Below are 27,923 nucleotides of genomic sequence, written 5' to 3'. Positions count from 1 at the left end.
TCAAGCTCTTGAGTTCCTTTCCAAGGTCTGAAGAAACCTTTCGCAAAGTAATTGCACGAAATTCTGCAACACATTTGAAACGAGCGATGATTTTTAAAGATATCGCAAAGAAATCCTGTGGAATCTGGATCCTTTCCGAGTTTGAAAAGAGCAGCTAGAGCAAGGGAAGAAAACTTCAAGCCGTGGTTGAGGTACAAAAGCCAAAGCCTGATCTGTATAGGACCCTAGAGCCCAAGTACGCTGCCTGCTTCGCTGCCACTTTAAGAGGCAAACTGTGTGGTCATCATCGTGCACCCGGTGAAGAGGAGAAACTCACATGGGTCGTCTCACCCTGCAACGAGGGTGCCACCTGTTGGCTGGCCAAGGACTGGCACTGGCGTCGGAAGTCAGGAAGCTCTCCACGCCCTGTTCTTCCACCCTCCGGCCTGGGAGAGGGGGTCTGGAGGGTAAAACCCTTGAGATGGGGGAAAAAGGGAGAATAATAAATAAAATAAGGAATAAGTTGATTTTTTAGTTTTTCTTTAAAAGAAATCAAATGCCAGTATATAGGGAATAAGTCAGCTTTCTTTTAATTTATATTTGAGATTTTAAAAAGACTACCTTTTTAGTCCTAATGCGAGCCTTGTTTAGGGAACTGTGCACAGGTCAAGAGAGGGAGAAATTCCTTTAATTGGACAGTGTGTAGGATTATAAAAAAAGGGACCGGCTCTTTCAGTGCTGGGTCTCTGGTCTTGTGTTTCAGAGGCCAGCCAGGCCTGCTGCTACCCTGATGTACACGAAATGTCAGATCTGCACTGTTTGGTACAAATTACCCCCATTCCATTGCAAAGCAGGCTCAAAGCTCACCCTTGAGGGCAAGGAAACGGGTTTTGAAAGGGCTAAGCTATAAATTTACAAACAAAATATCACTAAAGCCACCTCATGTGTGAGGTGACCACATGGAGTGACCCACTGTTGATTTACTGTCTTAACTTCCCACACTGTGATGTGTTAAATTACAATGTAAACTCCCGGGGATTAAAGGTGCTTTGAATGGTAGCTTTTAACAAGTGGCTTGTTGTGGGCCGTCCCGGGGGTATCTCTCGATTATTAACCTCTCACGATGTGAAAGAGACAGACCCCGGGGATAATCCGCAGAAACAAACAAAAATAAAATAGTCTTGATAGTATTTTAAGAGTATTTGACTTGCAGAGAATGTCCTTGGCTGTTTTCAATCTATGCATTTTTAATCAATACGACGGTTAAAATCCATGTTTACTTTTAATTTTGCTTTTTAACAATCTGAGTTTGCATTGAAGTTAGTGTGGGGGGACATTAAATGCTTGGAATATTAATAGAACATAGAACAGTACTGTACAGGAATAGGTCCTTGAGCATACAATGTTGTGCCGAATCAGTTAAATTTGTAATCAAATGGCAGCTAAACTAATCCCTTGCACCTACACAATGTCCATATCCTTCCATCTTCCTCACATACATATACCTATCTAAACATCTCTTAAAAGCCTCTAATGTATTTGCCTCTACCATACCAGGCAGCGCATTCCAGGCATCCACCTCTCTCTGAGTAAAAAATCTTACCCCTCACACCCCCTTTCAAATTATCCCCTCGCCTTAAATGCATGCCCACTGGTATTCGACATTTCATCCCTGGGGGAGGAAAAAGATACTCTCAGTGTACCCTATCTACGCCTCTCATAATCTTATAAAGCTCTATCAGATCTCCTCTCAGCCTCTGCCAGTCCAGAGAAAACAACCCAAGTTTGTCCAAGCAACACACACAAAATGCAGGAGAAACTCCGCAGGACAGGCAGCATCTATGCCAAAGGGTATGGTCGATGTTCCAGGCTGAAACCCTTCGGCAGGACTGTATTCTACTCCATAAAGGCTGCTGAGTTCCTCCAGCACTTTGTGTGTGTTGCCCAACCTCTCATAGCTGACACCCTCCAATTTAGGCAGCATTTTCTAAACCTTCTCTGAAGCCTTGACATCCTTCCTATAATGGGGCAGTCAGAAATGAATGTAATACTCCAGGCACAGCCTGGCCTGGAACATAATTTCTGACTTTTGAACTCAGTGTAAAGTATTAAAATATTTAAAAGATAAACATCCATAAAATAAATAAACCATTCCTTTATTTGTTTTCATCTGATAATATTGTTATTATTATATTAAATGAATAGTTTAACATTTATTGTTAAACTATTAATGTACAAAAGCACAATAACTTTAGTTTTTTGTTAGTTGAGAACAGGCATTAATGTATTCTGATTAACCACTGTGGAGATATCGTTTGTTGATCTGTGAAGTGAGATTAGAAAGTATCTTTTCCTCTTGGCTATAATACGTTCTGGGACAATCTGAGCTGAGAAAGATACTTGCATACATGCATTTCCTTCTTTATATCTCAAACTGCTAGTGAAACTCAGAAGAAGGCTTAAGAAATTGAAAGGAAAGACTTCGCCTGATTAAAAGACTAAATGTTCCTCTTCTTCCTACATAAATATGCTTAAACTCCGCTTGCCAACATGCCCATCTTTGACAACAGAGCCAACTCATTTGCTTTTTAACACAAGTACCCTCGGATGCCACTTGTAAAGGAAATGCCTGCTTTGCCACCCATCAGCAGCAAAACGAATGAACTGGAGCTCGTCCTCATGCTGGGTTTGCTCTGTAAGCTCCATGTCCCTCCTTTTTGACTCCAAACTCATTGATCCTCTGCATCGCAGCCTCCCGTTTCCCTGCAGTGCTGGGATGGCTGTTAGCGTCCAGTTGGAGCAGGGTTGGAGGGGACACTTCCCTCGCCTGTGAAAAGCTGTCCTTTCATAAAAGATAGGCCATGGTTTGGAGGTAACCCAGAAGAGAGAGGACATTCCTTAATGTGGTTGGCTTCAGAGAGTTATGGACTCAAATGGCTCCATCACAGCCACAATCCCCCCCCCCCCCACCATCGAGGATGTCTTCAAGGGGCAGTGCCTCAGGAAAACAGCACTTATCATTAACTTGCCCCCTTCTCTATTTGCTGCGCGTGGTGGTGGTAGAATTGTTTGAACCAGGGCCAGGACGTAAACACTTCTACCTTGGCCTGCTTTCTAAGGCCTTGGAGGGACTAACATCCTACCTCCGCACAAACCCATCAAAGACGCAAGTTTGTGCATCCCACCTCAGGAACCGTGAAGCCAAACGACAGCTTGAAGTGACCTGGTGTGGAGCCACAGTGACGCATCACGAGCACCCTAACTGCTTAGGAGTCACCCCTGACAGATGCCTCACTCTCAAGAACCACATCAATAAGACAAAGGCAAAAGTGAGCGCACGAAGCAACATCCTGAATAAGCTCACTAACACAAAACGGGGAGCAAGCTTGAAAACATTGCGAGCCAGTGCACTTGCTCCTTGCTATTCCACTGCTGAATACGCCTGGGCTGCGTGGGAAAGATCTTCTCATGATAAGAAGATGGATGCCGTTCTGAACGCAAGCTGCCGACTTATCGCAGGTTGTTCGAAACCAAAAACACCAACAGCCTATATATCCTGGCGGGTATTGCTCCCCCGATGGGAGCCATCAAGAAAGAACGATTCCGTCAGATGAGAGGCACCCTCTACGTGGTCATACACCTACACCCAGCCGCCCAAAGGCAAGGAAGAGCTTCACGAACAGTGTTGTTCCATTACAATCAACCCCATCTGAAGCCCGCATCACCTTGTGGGAAGACCGGCTTGCCAGTCTCAAACAACCCCCAATGACGGAAATTCCACCGGATGAAAGCCGTCCCCCAGGAGCTAACTGCAACTGGGCAACCTGGAATTGCCTGAACAGACTGAGGACTGGTGTAGGTCGTTCAAAGGTGTCACTAAGCAAATGGGGATATACAGCCAGCCCGACAACTTGTGAATGTGGAACTGAGCCACAAACTATGCAACATCTCCTGTAGTGCCCATCGCTAGAGGAACCCTGTACTGTTGCAGACCTTGGCCGAATTCAACAACAGGGCGCAAAAAATGTGTCCAGTTCTGGCTGGGCCATGTATAGACTGTCCGTGGACACAATAACAAGAAGAAGCCTCTTCTCACTATTACCATCATTGAGGAAGTGCAGGAGCCTGAAGACCCAAACTCAATCACTTTTCCCCCTCCGCTATCAGATTTCTGAACAGCCTGTGAACTCATGAGCACCAATTCAGAGTGAGAATCAGAACCGGGTTTAATATCACCAACAGGCATCGTGAAGACCCTGCGAAGGGTCTCGGCCCGAAATGTCGATTGTGCTTCTCCCTATAGATGCTGCCTGACCTGCTGCGTTCCACCAGCATTTTGTGCGTGCCGTGAAGTGTGTTGTCTTTGTGGTAGCAGTTCAATGCAATAAATAATAGAAAAGAACCAAATTTAAGTACATATATTAAATAAGTATTGCAAAAATAGAAACTTAAAAAGTTGTGAGATGGTGTTCACGGGTTCAATGTCCATTCAGAAGTTTGGTGGCAGAGGGGAAGAGGCTGTTCCTGAATCTGTCCATGAAGGTTCTCAGTCATCCAGGTCATTGTTATATCAAGCAGTAGTAAATCAAGGCAACTGGATATGCTGTGTTGTCTAGAAGATGTTTCACCACTCATCCGAGAGGCTCCTTCAGTTCTGATCCAGGGTGGGTAGCTTTCAGGCTTATAAACTCTGTGTTGTTTAAAGGTATAGCAATCACATGAGGGTCGTTAAGTGTTGTAGAGGTAATGAGGGGGTCATTAGTTTTACCTTTGCATGAATGGAGGTGTGGAGGTGCCGGGGTGGAGATGTTCGGACTGTATTGTAAGTAGCTGATAGGTGGTGTCCTACCCCAGCCCCTCTGTTCAGGGATGGGTTTTCCACTTTGGCAAAGATGGCTTCTTTAACCTCTCTTTCAAACCACCTGTCCTCCCTGTCCAAAATGGGCACATTGTTATCAAAGTGCACATTGTCCTTTAGCTGCAGATACACAGCTGGGTCTTGACCTGAGGTGTTAAAACTCCTGTGTTGAGAGTGTGCCTTTAGACTTCTGTACCACCTTCCTGATGGTGGCAGTGAGAACAGGGCATGACCTGGGTGATGGATGCCACCTTGCCACCTTTTGAGGGATTGCCCCTTGAAAATGTCCTGGATACTATGGAGACTAGTGCCCATGATGGAACTGACTAGGTTTACTACTCCCTGCAGCTTATTTTGAACCCGTGCAGTAGGCCTCTCCACCTCATATCAGACCCCCTATCTCAGAAAGAATGTATTGCCATTGGAGAGAGTCCAGAGGAAGTACATGAGGATGATTCCAGGAATTAAGGGGTTAATATATGATGAGTGTTTGGCAGCTTTGGGCCTGTACTCACAGGAACTTAGAAGAATGCATGGGGATCTCATTGAAACCCACCGAATGTTGAAAGGACTAGATGGGCTGGATGTGGAGAGGGTCTTTTCTATGGTGGGGGGGTATCCAGAACTAGAGAACAAAGCCTCAAAGTTGAGGGGCAACCTTTTAGAACAGAAGTAAGGAGGAATTTTTTTTAGCCTGATTGCTCTGCCACATACTGCAGTGGAGGCCAAGTCCGTGGGTATAGTTAAGGCAGAAGTTGATCATTTCCTGATTGGTCAGGGCATCAAAGGATATGGTGTATGGGGTTGAGTGAGATCTGGAATCAGCCATGATGGAATGGTAGAGCAGACTCGATGGGCTGAATGGCCTAATTCTGCTCCTATGTCTTATGGTCTTATACCAGTGGGTGAAACACCCAGTTAGAATTCTCCCCACCGTACATCTGCAGAAATTTCACTATTCCTCTTTTGCACTGTTATTTATTTTTGTAACTAATGGTAACTCTCATGCCTTGCCCTGGAACAACAAATGGCATGACATACTGGGTGACGCGGTCGCACAGCGGTTAGTGTTATACTATTACAGTAGCAGCGACCGGGGTTCAATTCCGCCGCTGTCCGTACGTTCTCCCCAGGACTGTGCGGATTTCCTCTGGGTACCCCGGTTTCCTCCCTCAACTCAGAGACCCTGTACAGGTCCGTGGGTTAATTTGTTCACGGTGTGGGCCAGTAGGGCCCGTTACCGCGCTGAATCGGAAGTAAATTAAAATCCGCCGGTGATGGATAATAAACCTGATTCTGATTCTTAGATCTGCGAAGGCAACATACAGTGAAAATGTCTGCAAGAGAACTGGGAGTTCTCACACGGGATTGCCGGTGATTTTCATGCTGACTCAGGCCTCGGCAAACATGTGCGTACACATGCAGAAGCCCCAGAGTTCCACGGCTGATCACTGCCTTCACGTTTACTGTAGTCAGATTGAGGAGCCCAGAGGTGGATGCGAGCTGCCTGCTGTTTCCCAGCAGCTACACTGTGTAATCTGCCCGCTGAACCCGTGCCAGTTTACATCTGGCACGAATTCAACAGCTCCATTCACTTTAATGCAGAGGCGCAGCTGCAAGTGAGAGATTGCAGTTTCGGGTCACTTACAATTTCTTTGTTTAATTGAATTGATTTTAATTGTTTTTCTGTTGATATAACTGTCTACAGTTTTGTTTATTTTCTAAAAAAACATTGTTTTCAATACTTTCTGAATGTTTGTGGATGTCAGAGACATTTAGATCCTTCGACAGCTGGTTTAGCCTGGGGACAGCTTCACTAGCTGTCTGAGTACTTAGGAGGGAATTCCCACTGGAAAGTCCAGAACTGCCCACGGCCTTACCAAAAGAGTGGAGGTGACTTTGAGAAAGAAGTTTTCACGAGTAGCTTGTAGAGCTGCTCCCTTGCAGTCCCAGAAACAGAATTTTAATTCTGACCTCTGATGCTGTCAGTGTGGTGTCAGCAAACCGTCCTATGCTCACACCAGGCATTGCCATTTCATCCCACACCCAAATGAGGTGTAAATCCGTAGGTCAGTTGCCCACTGGAAGTTGCTCCTTGTGGGCAGGGAAGGGTTGGGACCTGGAGGGAGGTGTTGGGAATGTGGACAGAAACAGGGATTCATGGCCGGGTTGGTGTCTCCCGCAGGCCCTGGTGCACTGATGCATCTACTCCTGCACTATGATGCAAACGTGTCCTCCTGAGCCCTTCCACAAGCTCACCAGTCTGCAAGTGTGGAAATTGCACTGAGAAAGTTTTAGTCGTGAGAAATAGTGAAGTATAGTGACATAGTGCACCAGTAAATTGCAGCTAGTGAGTAACAAAATCAGGGTAATGTTCCTGCAAGTAAGAAGCATTGAACCCACGAACACTACCTTACTTCTTAAAAAATAAGTATTATTTTTGTTTTTGCTCTAGTTCTAATCTATATATTATACTGTAATAGATTTAATTGTTTCTTTCTTTCTATATTATCATGTATTGCATTGTACTGCCGCTGCTAAGTTAACAAATTTTGCAGGTGACAATAAACCTGATTCTCATTGCTCCACTGTTATTTCCACCCGTGGACCAGGATGTCAACTGGACAACCACCCACATCTGGCACTGGGCAACCAAGTGGGGCTGCTGGATTTGAACTCACGGGCAGTCCGGCATCTTCCTACTGGCCTTGGCTTTCCCTTATGGGATTCCCTTTCTCCTGGCCGAAGGACCGGGCAGGATCTTAAGCAGTGAACAGGAGAAGGAATCTCAGGGCTGAATGTGGTGACGTGTATGCACTCTGATAATAAACTTCGCTTTGAACTGTGATTTGGAGTGCTTTCCTGGTTGCAACGGCGTATCAGAATTAGAAACAGAATCAGGTTTGTTACCACTGACATAAGTAATGAAATCCATTGTTTTGCTGTAGTACAGTGCAAATACATAAACTTTAGGACACAATAAGAAATACATTAAAAACCGATAAATAGTGGGAAAAGACAGCAAAAATAGTGAGGGGGCAGTGTTCGTGGGGCCATTCAGAAATCTGAAGGCAGAGGGAAAGAAGCTGTTCCTAAAACTTTGAGTGTATCTGTTCCTCCTCCCTGATGAGAAGAGTGTATGTCCTGGATGGTGAGGGTCCTTAATGTTGGCACAACTTTTTGAAGATGTCTTTGACAACGGGGTGGCTAGTGCCTGTCATGGAGCGGGCTGGGTCTATAAGACTCTGCGTTTTTATCCTGATCCTGAGCCCGTAGACCAGACGGTATATTCACCCAGTCAGAATGCTCTCCACGGTATAACTGCAGAAATTTGCTAGGTGCTGGCAACATACCAAATCTCCTCAAGCTCCTAACGAAGTATAGCTATTGGCGCGTCTGCATCAATATGTTTTGTGGCTCAAGATGGCGGGAAAAAAAGAAAAAAATAAAAAGTTCAACAGAAGTGATAGACTACCTGCCACCCGATGGTTCCATAACACAAAGGTATCAGCACACTTGTCGCCTGTACATTCTTCCTGGCCTGCTGAGTTCCTCCAGCATTTTGTGTTGCAGCTCCCTCAAAGATTAACTTTATTTGTCACATACAGTGAAACGTGGTGTTTGTGTCAAAACAAATCAGTGAGGATTCTACTGGACAGACCACAAAAAATCGCCATACTTCCAATGCCAACATCATATGTCCAAGCCTCACTAACGCTAGCCGTACGTTTCTGGAAAGTGGGAGGAAACCTGAGCACCGGGAGGAAACCCACACAGTCACAGGGAGAACGTGCAAACTCTTTTACAGAGGGTTTTGCAGTGTAAACTCTGAAACTACAGCTGGTGCTGACAATGGCAACCCCATCTGTCTCTATCCATGCCTTGCTTCCATCAAACTAATAGGTAGGTGGCTTCAGAATGTTTGTACTTAATTGCCCAGTGGGGTGTCTTCCGCATAACGAAACAGGGATCAGTGTGAAAGAAAACTCTCCTTGAAAAATCCAGAATACCTGGCACATATTAAAGTACATTTATTACCAGAGGATGTATACATTAGATAACCTTGAGATTTGACTTCTACAGACAGCCAGAGAACAGGAAACCCAGAAGTACCCGTTTAAAAAAAGCCAAACACCCAGTGTGCAGCGAGAGGGGGAGAAAAACAAATTGTGCAAACAGTAAAAGTAAGCAAATAGCATTCAGAGTGGAAGTGAGCCCTTGGACACAAAGCCGGAGCAGACCGCAGCCTCAGTTCAAAGCAGAGCAGAGCCGAAGCAGTGCGCAGAACTGGCCTGTTCCTCGCCTCTGGTCCCAACACCCGGACCTTTCCAATCTGCTACGGAATAACCTCACTGTGCTTGCTGACAGATGCCAGTCCGGGTACGTATACTCTGAACGAAAGCCCAGCTTTGTTCATGAATCCCTGAACTTTAAGATCATGTAGACCTGAGTGCTTATTTCTGCTACAATCTTTATAATCCCATTTCTCATCTTGCAGTAATATACAGCTAATACAAAATTAGTCCAAGCAATTTGCTTTATAAGTGGTCACATAGATGGAGGACACCAACACTTATAGAAAATGCACTGTAGTGACAACGAGATGGAGCTTGCCGATGACCTTTTATCAGAATGCTGAGAATATTATTTCAGAACTTTGGCATCTGCAGGACAGTGTGTGTGAATAAACTGGCTGGAAACTCATTAAAGCAACAACTACAGCTGCCTTTTTTTCTGTCAGTGTTGACTCCTCCCTCTCTAATTCCTCTATCAGGAGGACAATCAGTCCACAAGACAAGGTCACACACAGAGCTTTCTCTGTCCACAAAACAAGGTCACACACAGAGCTTTCTCTGTGAGCCTAGATGCTACGTGGGCCTTCGCATCCTTCACAGCTGAGTGGAAAACAGATGCCACGTGCGGACATTTTTGCCATAATCCCCCTTATTACAGCTGATAATGTAAGCAATCGATGCTGCACTGTAAGCAGGCAAACAGCAAGGTGTGAAACTCATAATACAAGTTCCTTCCTGTTCAGCGCAGGATCTACAAGCATTCCAATTATGCTGGTGTTGTCGTTTGGAGTCTGTCACCACAGAAACTGAAGTATCGTGCTTGGGGCAGTCTACTCATTGCTGAAAGACTTATTCCAATATTATTCAGTTTGTCCGCATTTGAAAGTGCCATTCCGTGAGACCAGAATTAAATGGGCTGCTAATTCATCGCGGCATGGGCAGATGTCGACATTGAAAAAGAGTCTGTGAGCAAACTCTCGACAGCGGGGGCCAATTAGCATTAGTTTGCAGAGAAACGGAAGATGTAAACACATAACATAGGAACAGAGAGGGCAGCGTAAGGATGACTACAGCATCCTCATTTCTACTTTCAGTAGAGTAGTTACGTTAATGAATGGGATGCTGTTAGACAGTCGCCTCGCTGAATAACCGGCAGAATGGCCAAACATTGTGCCATATCATAGTTAAAACTGCCCCCCCTCACCTCCCGTGCATCCCCAGTACCAGCCTACCCCCATTGAGGACGTACGGTATATACAGAAAGGGGCCCGATAAAAAGCCCAGGCCAGTAATATCATGAAGGATCCCACCCACCCTGCTCATGGACTGTTTGCCCCACTCCCATCAGGGAAAAGGCTGCTTAGCGTCCACAGCAGGACCACCAGACTCAGAAACAGTTAATCCCCCCCCCAACCTGTAAGGCTGATCAACCGCTCCATCGATTAACTCACCCCATCACCACTACGTACGCATCACCAAGCCTCACCTTATGTACATACAGTCAGCCTATGTGTATAATAGCCAATGTGTACATTGTCCTTTATAGGATTGCTTTTATATTCATATATATTATATTTTATGTGTTCTTTATGCTCAGTGTTTTTAATGCTGTGTCAGATCCGGAGTAAGAACCATTTCTTTCTCCTTTACACTTGTGTGCTGAAGAGTGACGATAAGGCATCTTGAATCTTGAATAGTAAATAAGCTGCCATCCAGGTGTTAATAGGGAGTTCACACAGACCTCTTTGGAAATGGATGGTCATGTTGTCTGGCTCGGTGGTGGCCTGGTTAAAGCCAGCACCACAGGTAACACACTCAAGAAGACATTGTCTGTTTGGACATGGCAACTTCACCCATACCACTTGAGGTCTGGTTATCATTTTGTTTACGGATTTATACCAGGTCTTCGAAAGCCAGAAGGTCATTTGAGAGCCCGTTGCCCTCACACAGTAGGATGGGAGGGTCCTTTCCATGATTTTATATCCCTGAATGCTGTGGCCTCTGAATTAACCCGGACCTTGACCAGACGAAGCTCTCCGATTGAAAAACCATCACACCCACTCAATTTATGAAACCCAGGGCTGGTTCGCTCCCAAATGGCTTTCGATAAAAGCAGAACAGCCTTTAGTTAATGTGATACTGGAATGCCAGCCATGTTCGACACACAGCCTCCTTCCACAGGCGCAGGTGGAGCTGCTTCTCCTCAGTTAAATACTTCTGAGTACCCTTGTCCCTTTGCCTCAATCATCGCCTAGTGCTTATGCCCTAACTTTTTTACCTCAACTTCGATATCAGAGTTGCAATCCTCTTTCTTACCAGTTGTAAAGGTCTATGCACCACAGCCTACCATCCTCTCTGCTCCTCTTAAAGCGTTTCCACATGTTGCATTAACTCTCTCCTCATTCATCCTCAAAAACGTGTCATCTATCATTTCTTCACGTTAAATTTCATCTGGTATTTGTTTGCCCCATCTGCAGACATCACTCCCATGTCCCACTGCAGACAACTGTAGCCCTTCTCCGAAACAGTCAGCCATCTTATTTTGTATTAATGCAACCAGATTTTGAATTGGGATCATCAGCATATGTTGTGAAATTTATTGACTCTGCGGCAGCAGTACAATGCAATACATAGTAATATATAGAGAGCAAAAACTGTGAGTTACAGTATGTATATAGATATTAAATTGGTAAATAAGTAGTGCAAAAATAGAAATAAAACACTAGTGAGATAGGGCCCAGGGGTTCAATGTCCATTCATAAATCGGATGACACAGGGAAGAAGCTGTTCTGAATCACTGAGTGTGCGCCTTCAGGCTTCATACCTGCTTCCTGATAGTAACAATGAGAAGAGGCATGTCCTGGGTAATGGGGGTCCTTAATAATGGATGCCACCTTTTCGGGGCCTCATTCCTTGAAGATATCTGGATACTATGGATGGAGCTGACCAATTTTACAACTCTCTTGCGGCTAATTTCGATTTTTAGCCCTATCCTAAACACATGCGTGTGCAAATGTGCAATTCCAACATACGAGCACACACATGCATACATGTGTATAAATGCACACAAGCATGTGCACACGCATGAGCCACACATATCTTCAAGCACACACACACGTATGGTATACCACAGTGAGGATATTGACACCAGTGCCCAAGAACGGAAAAGCCTACAAGAAGTAGTGGACACAGCCCAGTCCATCACATGAAAAGCCCTCTCCATCAGGAAGCCCGTCTACATGGAGCGTGGCCGCAAGAAAGCAGCATCCATCATCGGGGCCCCCGCCGTCCAGGCCATGCTCTCTTCTCATTGCCGCCGTTGGGAAGGAGACAGAGAAGCCTTGGATCCCACACCACCAGGTTCAGGAGCAGTCATTACCTTTCAACCATCAGGCTCCTGAACCAGCGAGGGTAACGTCACTCAGCTCAACTCTGAACTGATTCCACAGCCCTCAGACTCGCTTTCAAGGGCCCTACAACTCAGATTCTCAGTTTCATTTATTAATCATTATTATTATTATTATTAGTTTTGCACTTGCACAGTTTGTTTTTTGCACACTGGTTGTTTGTCAATGTTTCTGTGCAGTTTTTCATTGGTTCTTTTCCTACTATGAATGCCTGCAAGAAAATGAATCTCAGGGTTGTATACGGTGACATATACGTACTTTGATAATAAATTTACTTTGAAGGACGGAGGTGCGTGGAGACCTTGTGCACTCCCTCTTCCATCACTGGAGATGAGTGAATTCTGCCCGTTTGAAGGAAACATCATCTGGTGTTTATCGACATCAGCAGCCCCAAGATCCCCTAAAGGTCACACGTCAGCGTTTCTTCAATGTCTCTGGGTCTAAATCCTGACTGGAGCTCCCCACCAGGGTGTTGCACGGACTTCGATGACCGCTCACTACAACATTCTCAAGACAGACCGGGGAAGAGCGAGAAATGCCAGCGTCCCTGTTGCTGTCCACTGCCCAAGAAGTGGGCTTCGGGAATGATACTGTGCTGCCCAAGGGCAGTGTCGACAAACTGAAGATGAATAATAATTGAATAATAATATTTCATTATTAATAATGAATAATAATAATGAATTGAATAATAATAATTTTTATGAAAATTTCATAAAAGGCTGACTTTAAATGGGCCAGGGAAGTTGACTTTGAAAAATGTAATGAGGTCCACATGACATTGCTTTCAAGTGACACACTTCTCTCCATCGGCTCAGACCAATCCCATTCCTGCTCCGTTCTGGCTTTTGCTCCCTACTGTGCTCAGAACTTTGTTTCTCTTTATTCCTCAGGAAGTACGCCAGTCCTGCTCCATTCCGAATGCCGCCAAACTTCTCAGCTCCTTACATCAGGCAAGTGGCAAATAATTCCATTGTGCTCAAGACTTGTGGAGATGTTTCAGGAGGTGAGTCACTCACCACAAGGCACCAAGCCCCTGGCCCGCTCCTGTCTACAACAGGACTGTCCCAGCTACTGTTGCTGGTCAACACTGAGCCCCAGGGCACTTGGCTGTTTGTGTCACTGACATCAAAGCTCGGTGGTTTTTCTCTCTCTCTCTCTCTTTCTTTCTCCCCCCCACACTATCTTTCTCTCTCACACATGCATATATTGCATATGGGGGATACCTTTGCCACATCACTGTCATTTGATGCCTCTCTTAGGGGCACAGACACATCAAACCACATAGAACATTACAGCACAATGCAGGCCCTTCAGCCCACTATGTTATGCTGACCTTTTAACCTACTCTAGGAATCTAACCCATCCCTTCTACATAGCCCTCCATTTTTCTATCATCCATGTGCCTATCCGAGAGTTTCTTGTATACCTCTAACGTATTTGCTTTTACTGCTATTCCTCGCAGCGCACTCCACACACTCACCACTCTCTGTGTAAAGGGGAAGACAGTTTGTGCTTCATGTCTGAAGCTTTAGGTTCTGATGAAGTTATCAACCTCAGGCTTTTCTGCCACAGCTTCTGCTTACTGACTTCCAGGTTCATTCCTCATTTGCCAAAGACCTTATCTGGGAAGAAGGTCCTTCGGGAGTCAGCCAGCCGGATCGAGGCTGATGCCACCATGTCTCTCTTGGTAACGGACACTACAAGTCCCATTCAAACCACATTCTATACCCAAGAAGAATGTATCTGTACGAGATGGGTGTGTCAGTGTGAGATAGGTGTGTCAGTATGAGACAGGCGTGTCAGTGAGATGGGTGTGTCAGTGTGAGACAGACGTGTCAGTGTGAGATGGGTGTGTCAGTATGAGACAGATGTGCCAGTGTGAGATGGGTGTGTCAGTGTGAGATGGGTGAGTCAGTGTGAGACAGGTGTGTCAGTGTCAGATGGGTGTGTCAGTATGAGACAGACGTGTCAGTGTGAGATAGGTGTGTCAGTGTGAGATGGGTGTGTCAGTGTGAGACAGATGTGTCAGTGTGAGATGGGTGTGTCAGTGTGAGACAGACGTGCCAGTGTGAGATGGGTGTGTCAGTGTGAGATGCACGTATCAGTGTGAGACAGACGTGTCAGTGTGAGATGGGTGTGTCAGTGTGAGACAGACGTGTCAGTGTGAGATGGGTGTGTCAGTATGAGACAGATGTGTCAGTGTGTGATGGGTGTGTCAGTATGAGACAGATGTGCCAGTGTGAGATGGGTGTATCAGTGTGAGACATACATGTCAGTGTGAGACAGACGCGTCAGTGTGAGATGGGTGTGTCAGTATGAGATGGGTATGTCGGTGTGTGGGTGTATCAGTGTGAGATAGATGTGTCATTATGAAATGGATGTGTCACTGTGAGATGGGTGTGTCAGGACGGGACAGAAGTGCCAGTGTGGGATGGGTGTATCAGTGTGAGATAGACGTGCCAGTGTGAGATGGGTGTGTCAGTGTGAGATACACGTATCAGTGTGAGACAGATGTGTCACTGTGAGATGGGTGTGTCAGGATGGGACAGAAGTGTCAGTGTGGGATGGGTGTGTCAGTTGCTGAAGTGTGTGTACGGTTGAGTGAGTTGTGGACATTGCTTGTTGGTGCTGGAAGCTTGGTGACACTTGTAGGCTGCCCGTCCCAATCCTTGCTGACTCGATGTGGTGCAAACAACATGTTGACCTGCATGTCTTGATGTACACGTGACAAGTAAAGCTAAACATTATTTTTTAAATTTTTGCTTCTTGTGTTCAGTGTAAGGAACTCAAAGATGTGTTCTGTGATCCGGCAGTCGCAGAGAATGCTTTGTTGTGCGTTAAGGACAATCAGCCCACCATTTTCATCCACAGAAACGAATGGGTTGAGATTCCTAAGATATCTGGTAACAGCAGAGCGAGGAATGATGGCGTACAGCCAAGCTGGTACATAATCAGTAGGAAGGACCAATATCAAGATAAAATTAAACAGACATAGCAGATTACACAAAAAGAATAGTCGGTCTTTCACCAGGTCCTCAATTCAATTTTAAAAACAATGCATGTCACAAAGCATCCCTAACTTGTGATTGGATCATTCAGCTGCGATAAGAAACTTGCCATAGTTTGAATAGTAGGTGTTGTGCCAGAAATGTGCTACAGAATCTTTAATGATGTGCTCTGTGTATCGGCTTCCGTGGCAAAAAGACACAAAGATCGGAACATGAGCGTTGGGAAGATTCAATCAAAATCGCAATCTTAAAGCAAAGAAATTGAATGACTGTATTTCCTCAAACCAATGCATCAGAATGAGGAGTGATTGTAAGGAGGCGTATAGAATTCTGAACGACGTAGATCGAGGGAATGCACCTAGTCTGTTTCCCAGAATTGGGATGTCGAAATAAACAAGGGAGTATATATAAGTGAGAGGGAAGAGATTTAAGGTGAACCTGAAAGGCAACTTTTTTACCCCGAGCTTGGTCTGTGCACAGACTGAACTGCCTGAGGAAGTGACTGGGGCAGGTACACTTGCCACATTGAAAGGCGCTCTGACAAGTACGTGGATAGGAAAGGTCTAGTGGAAACGGGGCCAGTTGCGGCTAGCTCTGATGGGAACTTCGGCTGACGTGAAACCACTGGGCCAGACCCATACTGTGCTGTTTGACTCTTGACTCTGACTCTAGGCAACTTTCATAGCAAGCAAGCTTAAAGAACGTGTTCAACGATGTACAATCAAAGTCTCAGTCTTACTCTCAGAGCCATATTAATAAGTAGGCTTCTCATATGCATGGGCTTTGTAAGTAGAACATTCAAAGTTAAGCGTTCTGTCCTTTTTTTATAGTGACTTCAACAGAGATTTCAGGAAGTTTGCATCAAGTGGCTCCATACTTGACAAATTATCAATATTTTGCTGACATCTTCCCAACCTTTAATATGCCATGGACCAATACCATTAGGCAAGGGGGCCATAGACCCCAGGATGGGAAGAACTGTGACTTAAGCTAATACTTGCAGACTTAGCATCTGGTGGAAGTAGTTATTTTTCTTATGTACCTGTTGAAGCTCTTCCTTTCCAAACGTGAGTCATTCATTGAAGGGTGGTAGGTGTAGCAGCATTGTACAATTCTAAAATAAGTCCTTCATCCCCAGAACTAAAGAACATCGACAAGAGTGCAGATACAGCAGCATGTGGGGTAATTGGTGGGACGTTCAGGAGCATGTGGCAGTGGCACTGTAACTCTGGGCAGGTCAACAGGGCATTCTGAACAAGGGCTCCCAGATCAGTATGGTGCATAAGTACGCCATCAAAATGACAGAAGCAGGAGTATTGAAGAAAGACATTGCAAAACATCCATGTGTCTGGATGAGATCGATATGTCAGTATGAAGGGTTTACTAGTTAGCCCACATTCAACTACTAAGCTAGACAAGAGAACAATAAGGAGATGAATGAGTGACCTTAGCTAGGAAAACGTGGGAAGCTCATGTGGAATGGATGGTTTCTGTGGCGCCTCTTCCACCCACTGAGTGACCTAGGTCAAACCACAATTGACATTTCACGTCGAGCCATAAAACTAGTCAACCGGTGGGCCCAGAATTCCACTGAACACGGCCACAGAATTATTCGCAAGACAAAATGGGATGGATAAGCTTAATGGCGGAAGGGAAATTCATGACAGATAGACACAATAGACCCAGAATAAGACTCGGACAGAGTGGTAATGTGTTTATTCACGCCTTGACCACCCCTTCAAGCGGTGGGCAGGTTCAGTTGTGACAGCATATTGAAAATAGTCAGTACTTATGAATGCTGCTCAGGGTGGTATTCGAGCTATAAGCATTAGTTAGTTTCTTTTTTTTTGAATTAGCGCACATTTGGAATGTCAGCTTCCTTGTGTAAAAAGCAAACGTATGTAGAAAAGAGCTCGCTAAAGATTCCTCAGTTCCCGTTGGTCAATGAGAATCATTAGAGCAAAAAGGGATTACTTCATGTAAACTCCTTACTTAATGATGCAGCTTGAAACTAAATTTTGTCACTGAAGGACGTGGGAAAACAAATCTATTAACATTCACAGTGCCAATTGGCAGTTCTATATCATCCTTGCCAACTAACCACTGCCAAGAGATTGCTGAAATTCCAAGAGACCAGTCTAACTGTGGAGAAAGGGTGGCAAGAGTTCGATTAAACTGCATAAGTTTCAGTTTTCTTATCAACCCATATTAATTTGATTTGCTTTATTCCAGAATGCCAATTTTCCTTGGTTTAATGTATGAGAAATGTTCGGTGGATCTGGGTTTGTACTTGTTGGAATTTAGAAGGACGAGGGAGGATTTCATTGAAATCTACCAAACACTGAACAACCTGGCACAGAGGGTGAGGAGACTTGTCCATTGGTAGGAGAGTCTATGAATTGAGGGCACAGCCTAGGAATAAAGGGGCATACCTTTAGAACTGAGATGAGGAGGAATTTCTGCAGGGGATTGTGAATCTGGAATCTGTTATCAGAGTGGGCTGCAAAGGTCAAGTCGTTGAGTGTACTTAAGGCAGAGATTCAAAGGTTTTTGATGGGTAAAGGGGTTAAGGGTTACAGGGAAAAGGAAGGAGAATAGGCTTGAAAATAAAACAGCAATGATTGAATGCTCAAGCAGGCTTAATGGATCAAATGGGCTAATTCTTCTCTTATATCTTATGGTCTATGGTCTTTGCAATTCTTTGTCGGGACACAGAAACAACTATAACATGTAAATGACCTGATTTATCCATCTCTTATGACCAGCATGGCCTCTTCGCTCTGCGGATTTGACTGCAAGGGTCTTGCACTGGGAACCAAAGCCAAGAGGTGTAGTGGTTATGAAGGTGCAGGGGCTCCTGTCGAGCAAAACCAGAGGGCCTCGAGAAACGAGCAGCCAGCCTTTAAAAGCACTGCAGAGTTTTGTTGAGCTTATTGAAATCAGACTCTTCACTTTGAGACCAAGCTCCCCAGCAGCTGATGACCCTGGATTGTATACTGGGAGTGAGTTTGACGCCTTACACAACTATGAAAATCATAGGGCTTCATACCGCAGAAGGAGACCATTCGACCCATTTTGGAAATTGCCAGCCAGAAGCCTATTTGGATTAAACCTAGATTGAAGTCAGTGTCTTCTGGATTCATGGAAAACTATTGTCCGTGTTGCTTTATCCTGAGGCTCAAAGTGAAGTAATGAACATTCCTCTCAGGCAATGAACAGAAAAATCAGACCCTTTGACTTTGCCTGATTTGGCGAATAAATCTGCAGTATTTACATTAGTGGGTTACATAAATAGCTTCATCTCCCAGATGTCTGGCTTACTATATTGGTCTCTGACATTCATGAGGTGCTATTATAATATGCAATCAAACGTGGGGGAGGTGTGCAGTATCATTAGTTTGAGGTAATTCTCTTTATCCCAGGAAAGAGGAGTTTACTAGTTGGACAGCTATTGGAACTGCGGTCATTCAAGAGTAGCTGAAACGGATACTCAGTTGCTCATCCTGGGGGTTGTCAAACCAGATACTTTGCCAGATCAGAGACACAGGAGATTCTGCAGACGCCAGAAATCTTGAGCAACACACACACAGCATGCTGGAGGAACCCAAGCAGATCAGGCAGCATCCGTGCTGGGGGAAATGAACAGTTAAAGTTTCCAAAACCCTTCATCAGCACTGGCAAAGAGTCCTGGTCTGAAATGTCGACCGTTCATTCCCCTCCACAGATGCTGCCTGACCTGCTGAGTTCCTACAGCATTTTGTGTCTGTTGCTTTCCCAGACCTCCTCTGCTTTACAGAAGGGAAACTTTTTACATTTGGTAACATATATGACCTAAAATTGCATTTAATTCTTGCTAACATGAGGAAATCTGCAGATGCTGGAAATTCAAACAACAACACACACAAAATGCTGGTGGAACACAGCAGGCCAGGCAGCATCTATAGGAGAAGCGCTGTCAACGTTTCGGAAGTCAGGACGAAGTGTCTTGGCCCGAAACGTTGACACTGCTTCTCCTACAGATGCTGCCTGGCCTGCTGCGTACCACCAGCATTTTGTGTGTGTTGTTCAATTCTTGCTGCTTCCATGTCTGTTGGTTTGTATCTCGTCAGTGAGACGAACCTCTCTATTAAATATGGTAACAGCTAAAGCAGTTCTTATCAATGAAAGACTATCTTCTTCTTTTGCTCTTTAATTGTCAGACAATGCAACCACCTCTGTTCTGCTTTTACTATGTTCCCGTTCTTGCTGTCTCTGAACTGATTGGTCAGTCACAGGTCTGCAAGCCCCTGGATGTCCTCCCGCATGTGAATCAACCACATCCAGTGTTTCTCTGACAGTTTAGATGACCACTCCCACAGTCAAAAATCTGTTAACTCTGAGTTCAAGTTCCCACTTTCGGGAGATCATGACATCTTATTGAGACACAGCGCCGAAAAGGCCCTTCGAGCTGCACAGCCCCGCAACCCCCGATTTACCCCTGGCCTAATCACAGGACAACTTACAATGACCAATTAACCAACCAACCACTGCGTCCTTGGACTGTGGGAGGGAACCGGAGCACCCGGAGGAAACCCACGCGGTCACGGGGAGAACATGCAAACTCCTCACGGGCAGCAGCGGGAACTGAACCCCGGTCGCTGGTACTGTAAAGTGTTGTGCTAACCGTTATGCTACTGTGCTCATGATGTGCTTGAATAGATTATCCTGCAGGTTTCCATTAGACTTAATTTATTTGTCACAAATCCCCAACTCTTCAATGAACTAAAATCAATACCTTCTATTAAATAGCATTGTTAGGAAGAGTAAAAGATCATTCTTCTCTCCATGTGAAACTCCCCTTGGATGAAGGCATATGTACCAAGGGTCAGTTTTATTAATGCTTTTGAAAATGGGTTTAGAATATAGAACACAGGAATCTACAGCACGTTACAGGCCCTTCGGCCCACACTGTCGTGCCGACAATGTGGCCTACTCTAGAAACTGCCTAGATTATCAATAAAAGTAGAATTTAATAAGTATCTAATGTTCTGCATGATTTTAAAAGCAATATTTAATCATTAGTCACTGCGCGGTTTAATATTGATCAGTTTTCTCACAGGACAACATTCTAAAATCAAAATGCGATCGTTTAGTGTGTGAGCTGGAAGAAAACCGATTTTGGAAGGGGCTTCCCAAGATGTTGTGGAAACTGAGAAGGCTGCGCTTTTATGACAACACCGGACTGGAATCAGTGGGTAATTTCTACCTCCAATCAAACGGGATCAAAACGCTGCTGCTGGACTTCACGCCCGTGATTTACACGCAGCTACTCTCCACTCAGTGCCGTCTTCTGGAGAAAATGGTCCCACGTTTATTGGGAGAAGTTGTTGTGATTTCCCCGTCCCTTGCGCTCATTCGGCATTCAGCTGGTTTTGTTCGCAGTGTCTGTTTTGCTGCGAATAATCCTCCCCGTGGCGCCTCCACCTAACCGGCTGAACTCGGAATGCGGAAAGCATGAGAGAGAGAGAGAGAGAGAGAGAGAGAGAGAGAGAGCACAGCCTGCTGTTTGCTGTTTGCCCGACCCCGGCCGGATTCGGCTTTCAGCACTGGCAGACTCAGGGAGAGATCCGAGGCCACTTGCCCAAAGAGACAAGCGCAGCCCTGCTTTCCCCGTGCGGTCACCGAGACACGGAAGTGCAAACCCTCCGGAGAGGTCACACCTCCAACCTACAACACGGGAGCCGACTCCCACTCCTGCCTTCCCTGAGTTTAGACCGCTCTCGGCAGCTGCTCTTCTATACCCACAAATACCCTACTCGCCATCCATTGTCACCAGCGGGAGCCCACTCACTTTTCAATAGCTGGTCCCCAAAAAGAATCGAATCGCCCCTTCGCGGATCAATACTTTAAACTGAGATCTTCCACCCCAAGAGGGGGCCGCTCTGATTCCACTCCCCATCCCAACAGCGCCCAAGCTAGAGGGGACACGGCTCTTCATAACTCACGCCGCCGCATCTCTACTCCGCACTGCAACCCCTTCAGTCCCGGGGGAAAGGGCTACGAATGTCACCAAACGCTCAGTACCATGCAAGCGACTTTTGTCTGGCATCGTTAAATGACAGAGTGCAGATGGTGAGCCGGACAGCCACCCTTTAGGGGCGAGTAAACGCAGCGAGACAGAGCGAGTTCAGTCCTTTACTCACCTCTTCGCTGTTGCTCAGCGTGGTGTTGAAGGGCTCGGTGTGCTGGTTTAACCTCGGCGATCGCCTGGCGCTCGCCTGCCTGTACACGGCGAGCTGATGCCACAGGATGGTGGTCAAGATCGCCGCTCTCCAGCCTCTCATTGTCAGCGCCAAGCGGCTGCACTTCAACGCCAAGCTGCGGGGAGATGTGCCGTGCTCACACGCGGGTGAATCAGAGGCATCCGCCAGCAAAACACCGGCTCACGGCGGCCAACGTCAAAAATAAACGCTGCTTTGAGGGAAACGTCGGAGCTTTTAAAAAAAATATATATATCGTAGATGGGATGGGGTGCCGGATTGATCCCGGTTGGCAAAACCCAGGTCAGTTATCGTCTACACTGCCGTTTTGCTGAGCGGCCGCTCCCGCTCCCGCCAGCAGAGTGCGGATGTCCCCGCTCTGGCAGACTGCAGACACCCCTCGGGAAACATTCCACCCCCCAGCACCCTCTCCCGAGCCCGGGGTCGGTGCCTTTAATCCTGTGCACTTTCCGATCCTTGTTAAAGAGGGGGAAGGTGGGGGGGGGTTCTGTTTAAAGTAATAATCTGCCTGCGAACATTAATCCTCCTCTCAAAGGAAATTGACCATCAGATGTCAAGGATTGGATCCCAATAACTTGACCATCCGCACGACAGGAGTGCACAGCTCCTGGTGGGCGGGGGGGGGGGGGGGGAGGTGGTTAGGAATTTCTCACATGCCTCCGATCGCTCGCTCCTTGTTTGTGGAGGAGGTGGAGAGCGGTGAAACAGCTCCCACCGAGCCTGTGTGCAGTCTGTTTAATCCATTATCAGCAGCAGAGGCGGCGACCCGCTCCCTCCGAGAGTGACTCTTTTAATAGATCGCCGCGGGAAAGAGATGAGAGGCTGTGAAGCCCGAGCCGAGGGCTTGTGTCAGTCCCTCGCCGTCTCTACTTTTCATCGCCTTCCCGGGGGCATTGTTCTGTTTTATAGCGTGAGATTCTGTTATCTTGCTTGACCATCAGTGATGCGCCAAATCATTCGTAGTGTTACCCTGCCGGATAAATATTATCATGTTTCTACAACTTTAAAAAAAACATAACACACGCAAAAAGACGCCAGAGAATAGAAAAGTTTTGCAAACTGTTACAAAGTCAGTACCTCACTTGGAGAGTGGGTTTATCGTGAAGAATACAAGCTCAATTAATATATTTTAAAATGTGAAACCTCGGTTCAATACGTTGCATAATATAACAAGTTGCTTAGTATTTTTTGTCAATAAATGGTTCAAATATAACATGCAATACAATTATAATTAGGTGCAGAATTAGGAGAATTAATCTGTTTTTAAATTATTTGATACTTTAAAAAATACAAATTACTTTTGGTTATGCAGATATCCATTTGGATTTTTCGTGGAGTTTGCTAAGTGTGGAATCTATTTAAAACTAGTGCATTCATATTACATTCTATATAGAAATATGAAAAAAAAACCCCTCAGCGCAGTTTGTGGGAATCTGGGCGCTGCTTTTCATCCAAGTCCCGACAATGCGATGGAACCTGATGTATTTATGGGAATGTGGAGTATTACCAGAAATGACACCGTGAAAGGTAGTCCTACAAGCGACGGGAATCAGTCCCACGCACCGTGGCAAACCAGCCCAGAGCTACGGCCGCAGGACGTTGTGAGTACAGTGCCGGGAAAATAAACCACGTTCACAGCATGTACGCAACCGGACACGCCGGCCGCACGGAATGAAGTCTTTTGGGAATGCAATCCCAATTAGAGCACGCAGCAAGTGTATGATAAATTATGTCGAGATACAGAAAATCTGAAGATACTGAAGTTGGTATGTTACGCAATTAAACTAAATGCTCGGATTATACACTACAGACGCCCTCTAGACTGTCATTGTGCCGAGCAATCCAGAAGTATTTGCAATGTGTTGGATTCGTAGTAATCTCGTTTTTAATTCCTCTATTTCAAAATACCCAGCCGCCACAATTCCCGTCATAAGTACACTAATAGGCAAAAATCCAGTCAGAATTTTTTTTGGTGAGGTTTGAATCCATCTCTGCAATTGAAGCTTTCAGACTTGGTTGGCAAAGGGAGGGAGGAGCGATAGTTGTTTCCCACTTCATCACCTTGGGTGGGAAAAAAACAAAAGTAATTTTACTAAATGCTCCTTGAGTCAGACAACAGCCTGGAGGATGTTTACTACACCCGCGCCCTGATAGAAACACAGTATATACTGTTAGGTCGGCGCGGGCGTTATCAGGACGAAACTCCACAGGTACACATACCTGCGAATAGCAAGATGCCTGTATTTGTCAAACTGCTTGCTGGGAACACTCAAATCAGATTAACAGGAAATCCGCACGGCCTGTTCTCATGGAATAGACAGACACACGTTAGCTACCGTAATGGCAAACTGGTGCATGGTTCCAGGAGAGAGGGAATTTGGTAATATATTACTTCGCTTCCCCCAGGCCGCCCCATTCCTCGAAGAATTTTTACTAGGCGTTTTACCAATCCCAGTAGAATCCAACGCTCGGGTTTATAGGCAGTGAAAAGATGGATTAACTGAAATTCACGGGGTTAATTTGTGCATGTTTGAAATGGATGGCGATTGCCGAGAGATTGCCTCACCGTATTAATAAAGCAAATCGGAAAAGCTTGTTCTGTGATGTGGAATTATTGCGCGTTTTCCCGCCCAGACAGCGGGGAAATCAGCGTCGTTCTAAACAGGAACAATTTAAATATTTTCAGCGTTTAAACATGACTAGATTTGGAAAGATTCTGATTGTTTTCATTACTGGGCGGTTGAAGGTAATGGTGAGTTTGTGGACAAATCTGAGCTTTGTGGTGGCTAAGGAAAGTGATTGTACTGGGGAACGCAGGAAAACACACGCATGTCTCCCCCAGAAACAAAAACCCGCAGGGTCTCGCCCGGTCGGGGCTGATTTGCGTCCATTCCCGTCCACGGAGTTTGAGGTGACAAACATTTGGATTGTTTGTATGGGTTGGGTTGTGCCTGCTTATCCCTGGCCTCTGCCTGCTTCGGTGCTTTGGCTTTATTTTGAATACATGGCCAAGAAGTCTATAGGCTCACTATATTTTTCCAAGCAGACTTTTAAAAAGGATCTTTGAAGCATCTCTCCTCCTAGAAATGCGTTGGCATTACAACGTGCAGGATTTGTTTTGGGAATCTGGGGTCAATTGTGCGGATAGTTCGGGTTGGTGGTTTTGGGGGTACCGTTGGTCTCCAGGATGACGCTGCCGTTGTTAGCCTATTCCTGCCAATGGGATTGAGACCATTTTGAGGATAAAATGTTGGCTTTGGTGCCTTGAGATGACTATTAGTACGTTTCCCACACAGGAAGGCGGAAATCGCCCGGTCGTCTCCCTCAAACAGCCGAAGGATGCGGTGGTATATTTTGGGTGGACCGAAAGACATAGGAATAGAATTAGGCCATTTGGCCCATCGAGTCTGCCTTGATCGAGGCCAATCTATTTTCCCTCTCAGTCCCATTCTCCGGCTTTCTTACTATAACCTTTGAATACAGTATACCCAATTACTTGGCTTCCACAACCATCTGAGGCAATGAATTCCAAGGATTCTCTACTCTCTGCCTGAAGAAATTCCAAAGCATCTCTGGTCTAAAGGGGCCTCCTTGTACTCTGGGACTGTGGCTTCCGCAATGTTCCCTCTAATTTGTAATGGCCAGTGTGCCAAAAATGTGCTGTGCCATTTCTTGTTTGCTCGTTGACAACAACGCATCCGCACTGAATAATTTCTTCAATGAAAACAGTGTAAGTCACTTTCTGCAGACAAATCATGGCCAACTCCACGTTGTCAACACCGTCCGCATCAGAAACTGGTTGCGTACGATCGTGAAATATGCCAGAAGCACGTCAACGAGATAGAGGGTGACCACCTTTTGTGCGCCCGTAGCAAAAGATGCGCCCACGCGCACACCTGGGAGGTTCTCCCGGTTGCCACCCACTTCAACTCGGCTTCACATTCCCATTCGGACATGTCCATACATGGCCTCCTCTACGGCCATGATGAGGCCAAACTCAGGTTGGAGCAGCAACACCTCATCTACCGTCTGGGTAGCCTCCAGCACCTTGGTATGAACATCGAATTCTCCAACTTCCGGTAATTCCCTTCCCCTATGCCAGTTTCACTCTGCCTCCTCCTCCTCCTCCAGCTGCCTATCACCTCCCTCATGGTTCTGCCTCCTTCTACTACCCTTTCGCTCCTCCTTCACCTTTCCTGCCTATCCCCCCTCCCCCACCCCTTCATCATCTTTCCCCTCACCGGTTTTTCACCTGGCACCTACCAGCCTTCTCCTTCCCACCCTCCCCCCACCTTCTTTATAGGGCCCCTGCCCCCTCCCTCTTCAGTCCTGACGAAGGGTCTCGGCCCGAAACGCTGACTGCTCGTTTCCACAGATGCTGCCCGACCTGCTGAGTTCCTCCAGCTTGTTTGTACGCGTTGCTTTGACCCCAGCATCTGCAGTGTACTTTGTGTTAACCTGAGAGGGAACATGGGCCTTTTGATCATCTAGGGGTATCTGTACTTTAAGCGACAGGGGAAATCGTCCACTTTTTCCAAGTTATTCCGGTGGATAAGAGTGTCAGACAGGGTGGTGTGGTATATACAGGCTGACAGAGGACCTCTGCCGTTAGGGTATTTAGGGCAAGGCCCAGGCTTGTGTAGACTTCCAAGAAAAAGTTATTAATAACTTGGAATAAAAGCTGAAAATACTGACAATAAATAGCAGCACAGACATCCGTGGAGGGAGAAACTCGGTCAATACTTACTTAGCAAAAATATTGACTATTTCTTTATCCCCCTACAATTGTCACTTGACCTGCTGTGCGATTCCAGCCCTTTTGCTTCAGATTTGCATCATCGTTTTGGTTTTGTACCAGCTTGCCCCGGTAATGTGCACGTACACAGGCACTGTTGGCTCAGTGTGAATCCGTGACTGAGTTGTGCTGTTCACAGTAGTTTCCATGGACAGGCATGAGGTGGAAAAGGGATTTTTTTTTAACAAACAGTGCCATCTGCTGGCTGAAACGTGTAAGGTGCATACATTTAATCACGCAGCCCTCTAAATTATTACATCGTAACACAAGTCACTGAAACTAATTATTTATCAGACCTTGAAATTCAAGGAAAACAGAAAAAAAAACATTCCAGCATTTGGTTACTAAATCTCCTGCGGACAGATATAGTTAAAGTGCAAAAGAACAAGGGGAGGGAATAGAAGAATTTAACGATAATAATCTGAAACAGGCTACCTAACTCAGCAGTGGAAGCGGGTGTAGTTTTCATTTTTTTTTAAAAAAGGACTTTGCTTTTATTCAGGGATTTAAAAAATTGGGACAGTCTCCTGTAGCAGCAGATCGCTGTGCGGAATCCTTTTTCAATCACTACATTAATCCACTGCTGTGGAAAAATCTGTCCTTGACGGTAACCCAGGACCAACAGTACCTGATGGTGCCGCAATGTCAGTCGTTGTTGGTGCATTAGCAGAGACAGAGTGCAACCCTAAGAGCCGCATCAGTGTCCCCCTCCCCTGGTGCCTAAGGCCCAGACAACAGTGTCCCCCTCCCCTGGTGCCTATGGCCCAGACAACAGTGCCCCCCCTCCCCTGGTGCCTATGGCCCAGACAACAGTGCCCCCCCTCCCCTGGTGCCTATGGCCCAGACAACAGTGTCCCCCTCCCCTGGTGCCTATGGCCCAGACAACAGTGTTCCCCCTCCCCTGGTGCCTATGGCCCAGACAACAGTGTCCCCCCTCCCCTGGTGCCTATGGCCCAGACAACAGTGCCCCCCCTCCCCTGGTGCCTATGGCCCAGACAACAGTGTCCCCCTCCCCTGGTGCCTAAGGCCCAGACAACAGTGTCCCCCTCCCCTGGTGCCTATGGCCCAGACAACAGTTCCCCCCTCCCCTGGTGCCTATGGCCCAGACAACAGTGTTCCCCCCTCCCCTGGTGCCTATGGCCCAGACATCAGTGTCCCCCCTCCCCTGGTGCCTATGGCCCAGACAACAGTGCCCCCCCTCCCCTGGTGCCTATGGCCCAGACAACAGTGCCCCCCCTCCCCTGGTGCCTATGGCCCAGACATCAGTGTCCCCCCTCCCCTGGTGCCTATGGCCCAGACAACAGTGCCCCCCCTCCCCTGG

The 27,923-nt window shown here is 46.3% G+C and overlaps 1 protein-coding gene across 2 annotated transcripts in view; it reads right to left on the bottom strand.

The window, feature by feature from the left end:
• The window catches only part of c1qtnf12 (C1q and TNF related 12), a 78,515-nt gene extending 55,865 nt beyond the window's left edge, over nt 1–22,650 (bottom strand). Inside the window, exons 1-2 of one of the 2 annotated variants that reach the window (XM_059952007.1) lie at nt 21,730–22,650; nt 317–454 (exon numbers count right to left, since the gene is read on the bottom strand). In XM_059952007.1, coding sequence (XP_059807990.1) covers nt 317–454; nt 21,730–21,870 — 279 coding nt within the window. In that variant the 5' untranslated portion in view covers nt 21,871–22,650. The remainder of the gene's footprint in view (nt 1–316; nt 455–21,729) is intronic. The other variant, XM_059952008.1, reaches the window with a different exon arrangement.
• Nucleotides 22,651–27,923: the final 5,273 nt, after the last annotated feature.

This window comes from Hypanus sabinus, chromosome 27 (genome assembly GCF_030144855.1).
Source record: "Hypanus sabinus isolate sHypSab1 chromosome 27, sHypSab1.hap1, whole genome shotgun sequence".
Classification (NCBI taxonomy): Eukaryota; Metazoa; Chordata; class Chondrichthyes; order Myliobatiformes; family Dasyatidae; genus Hypanus; species Hypanus sabinus.
This window is presented reverse-complemented; position numbering and strand designations above follow the sequence as displayed.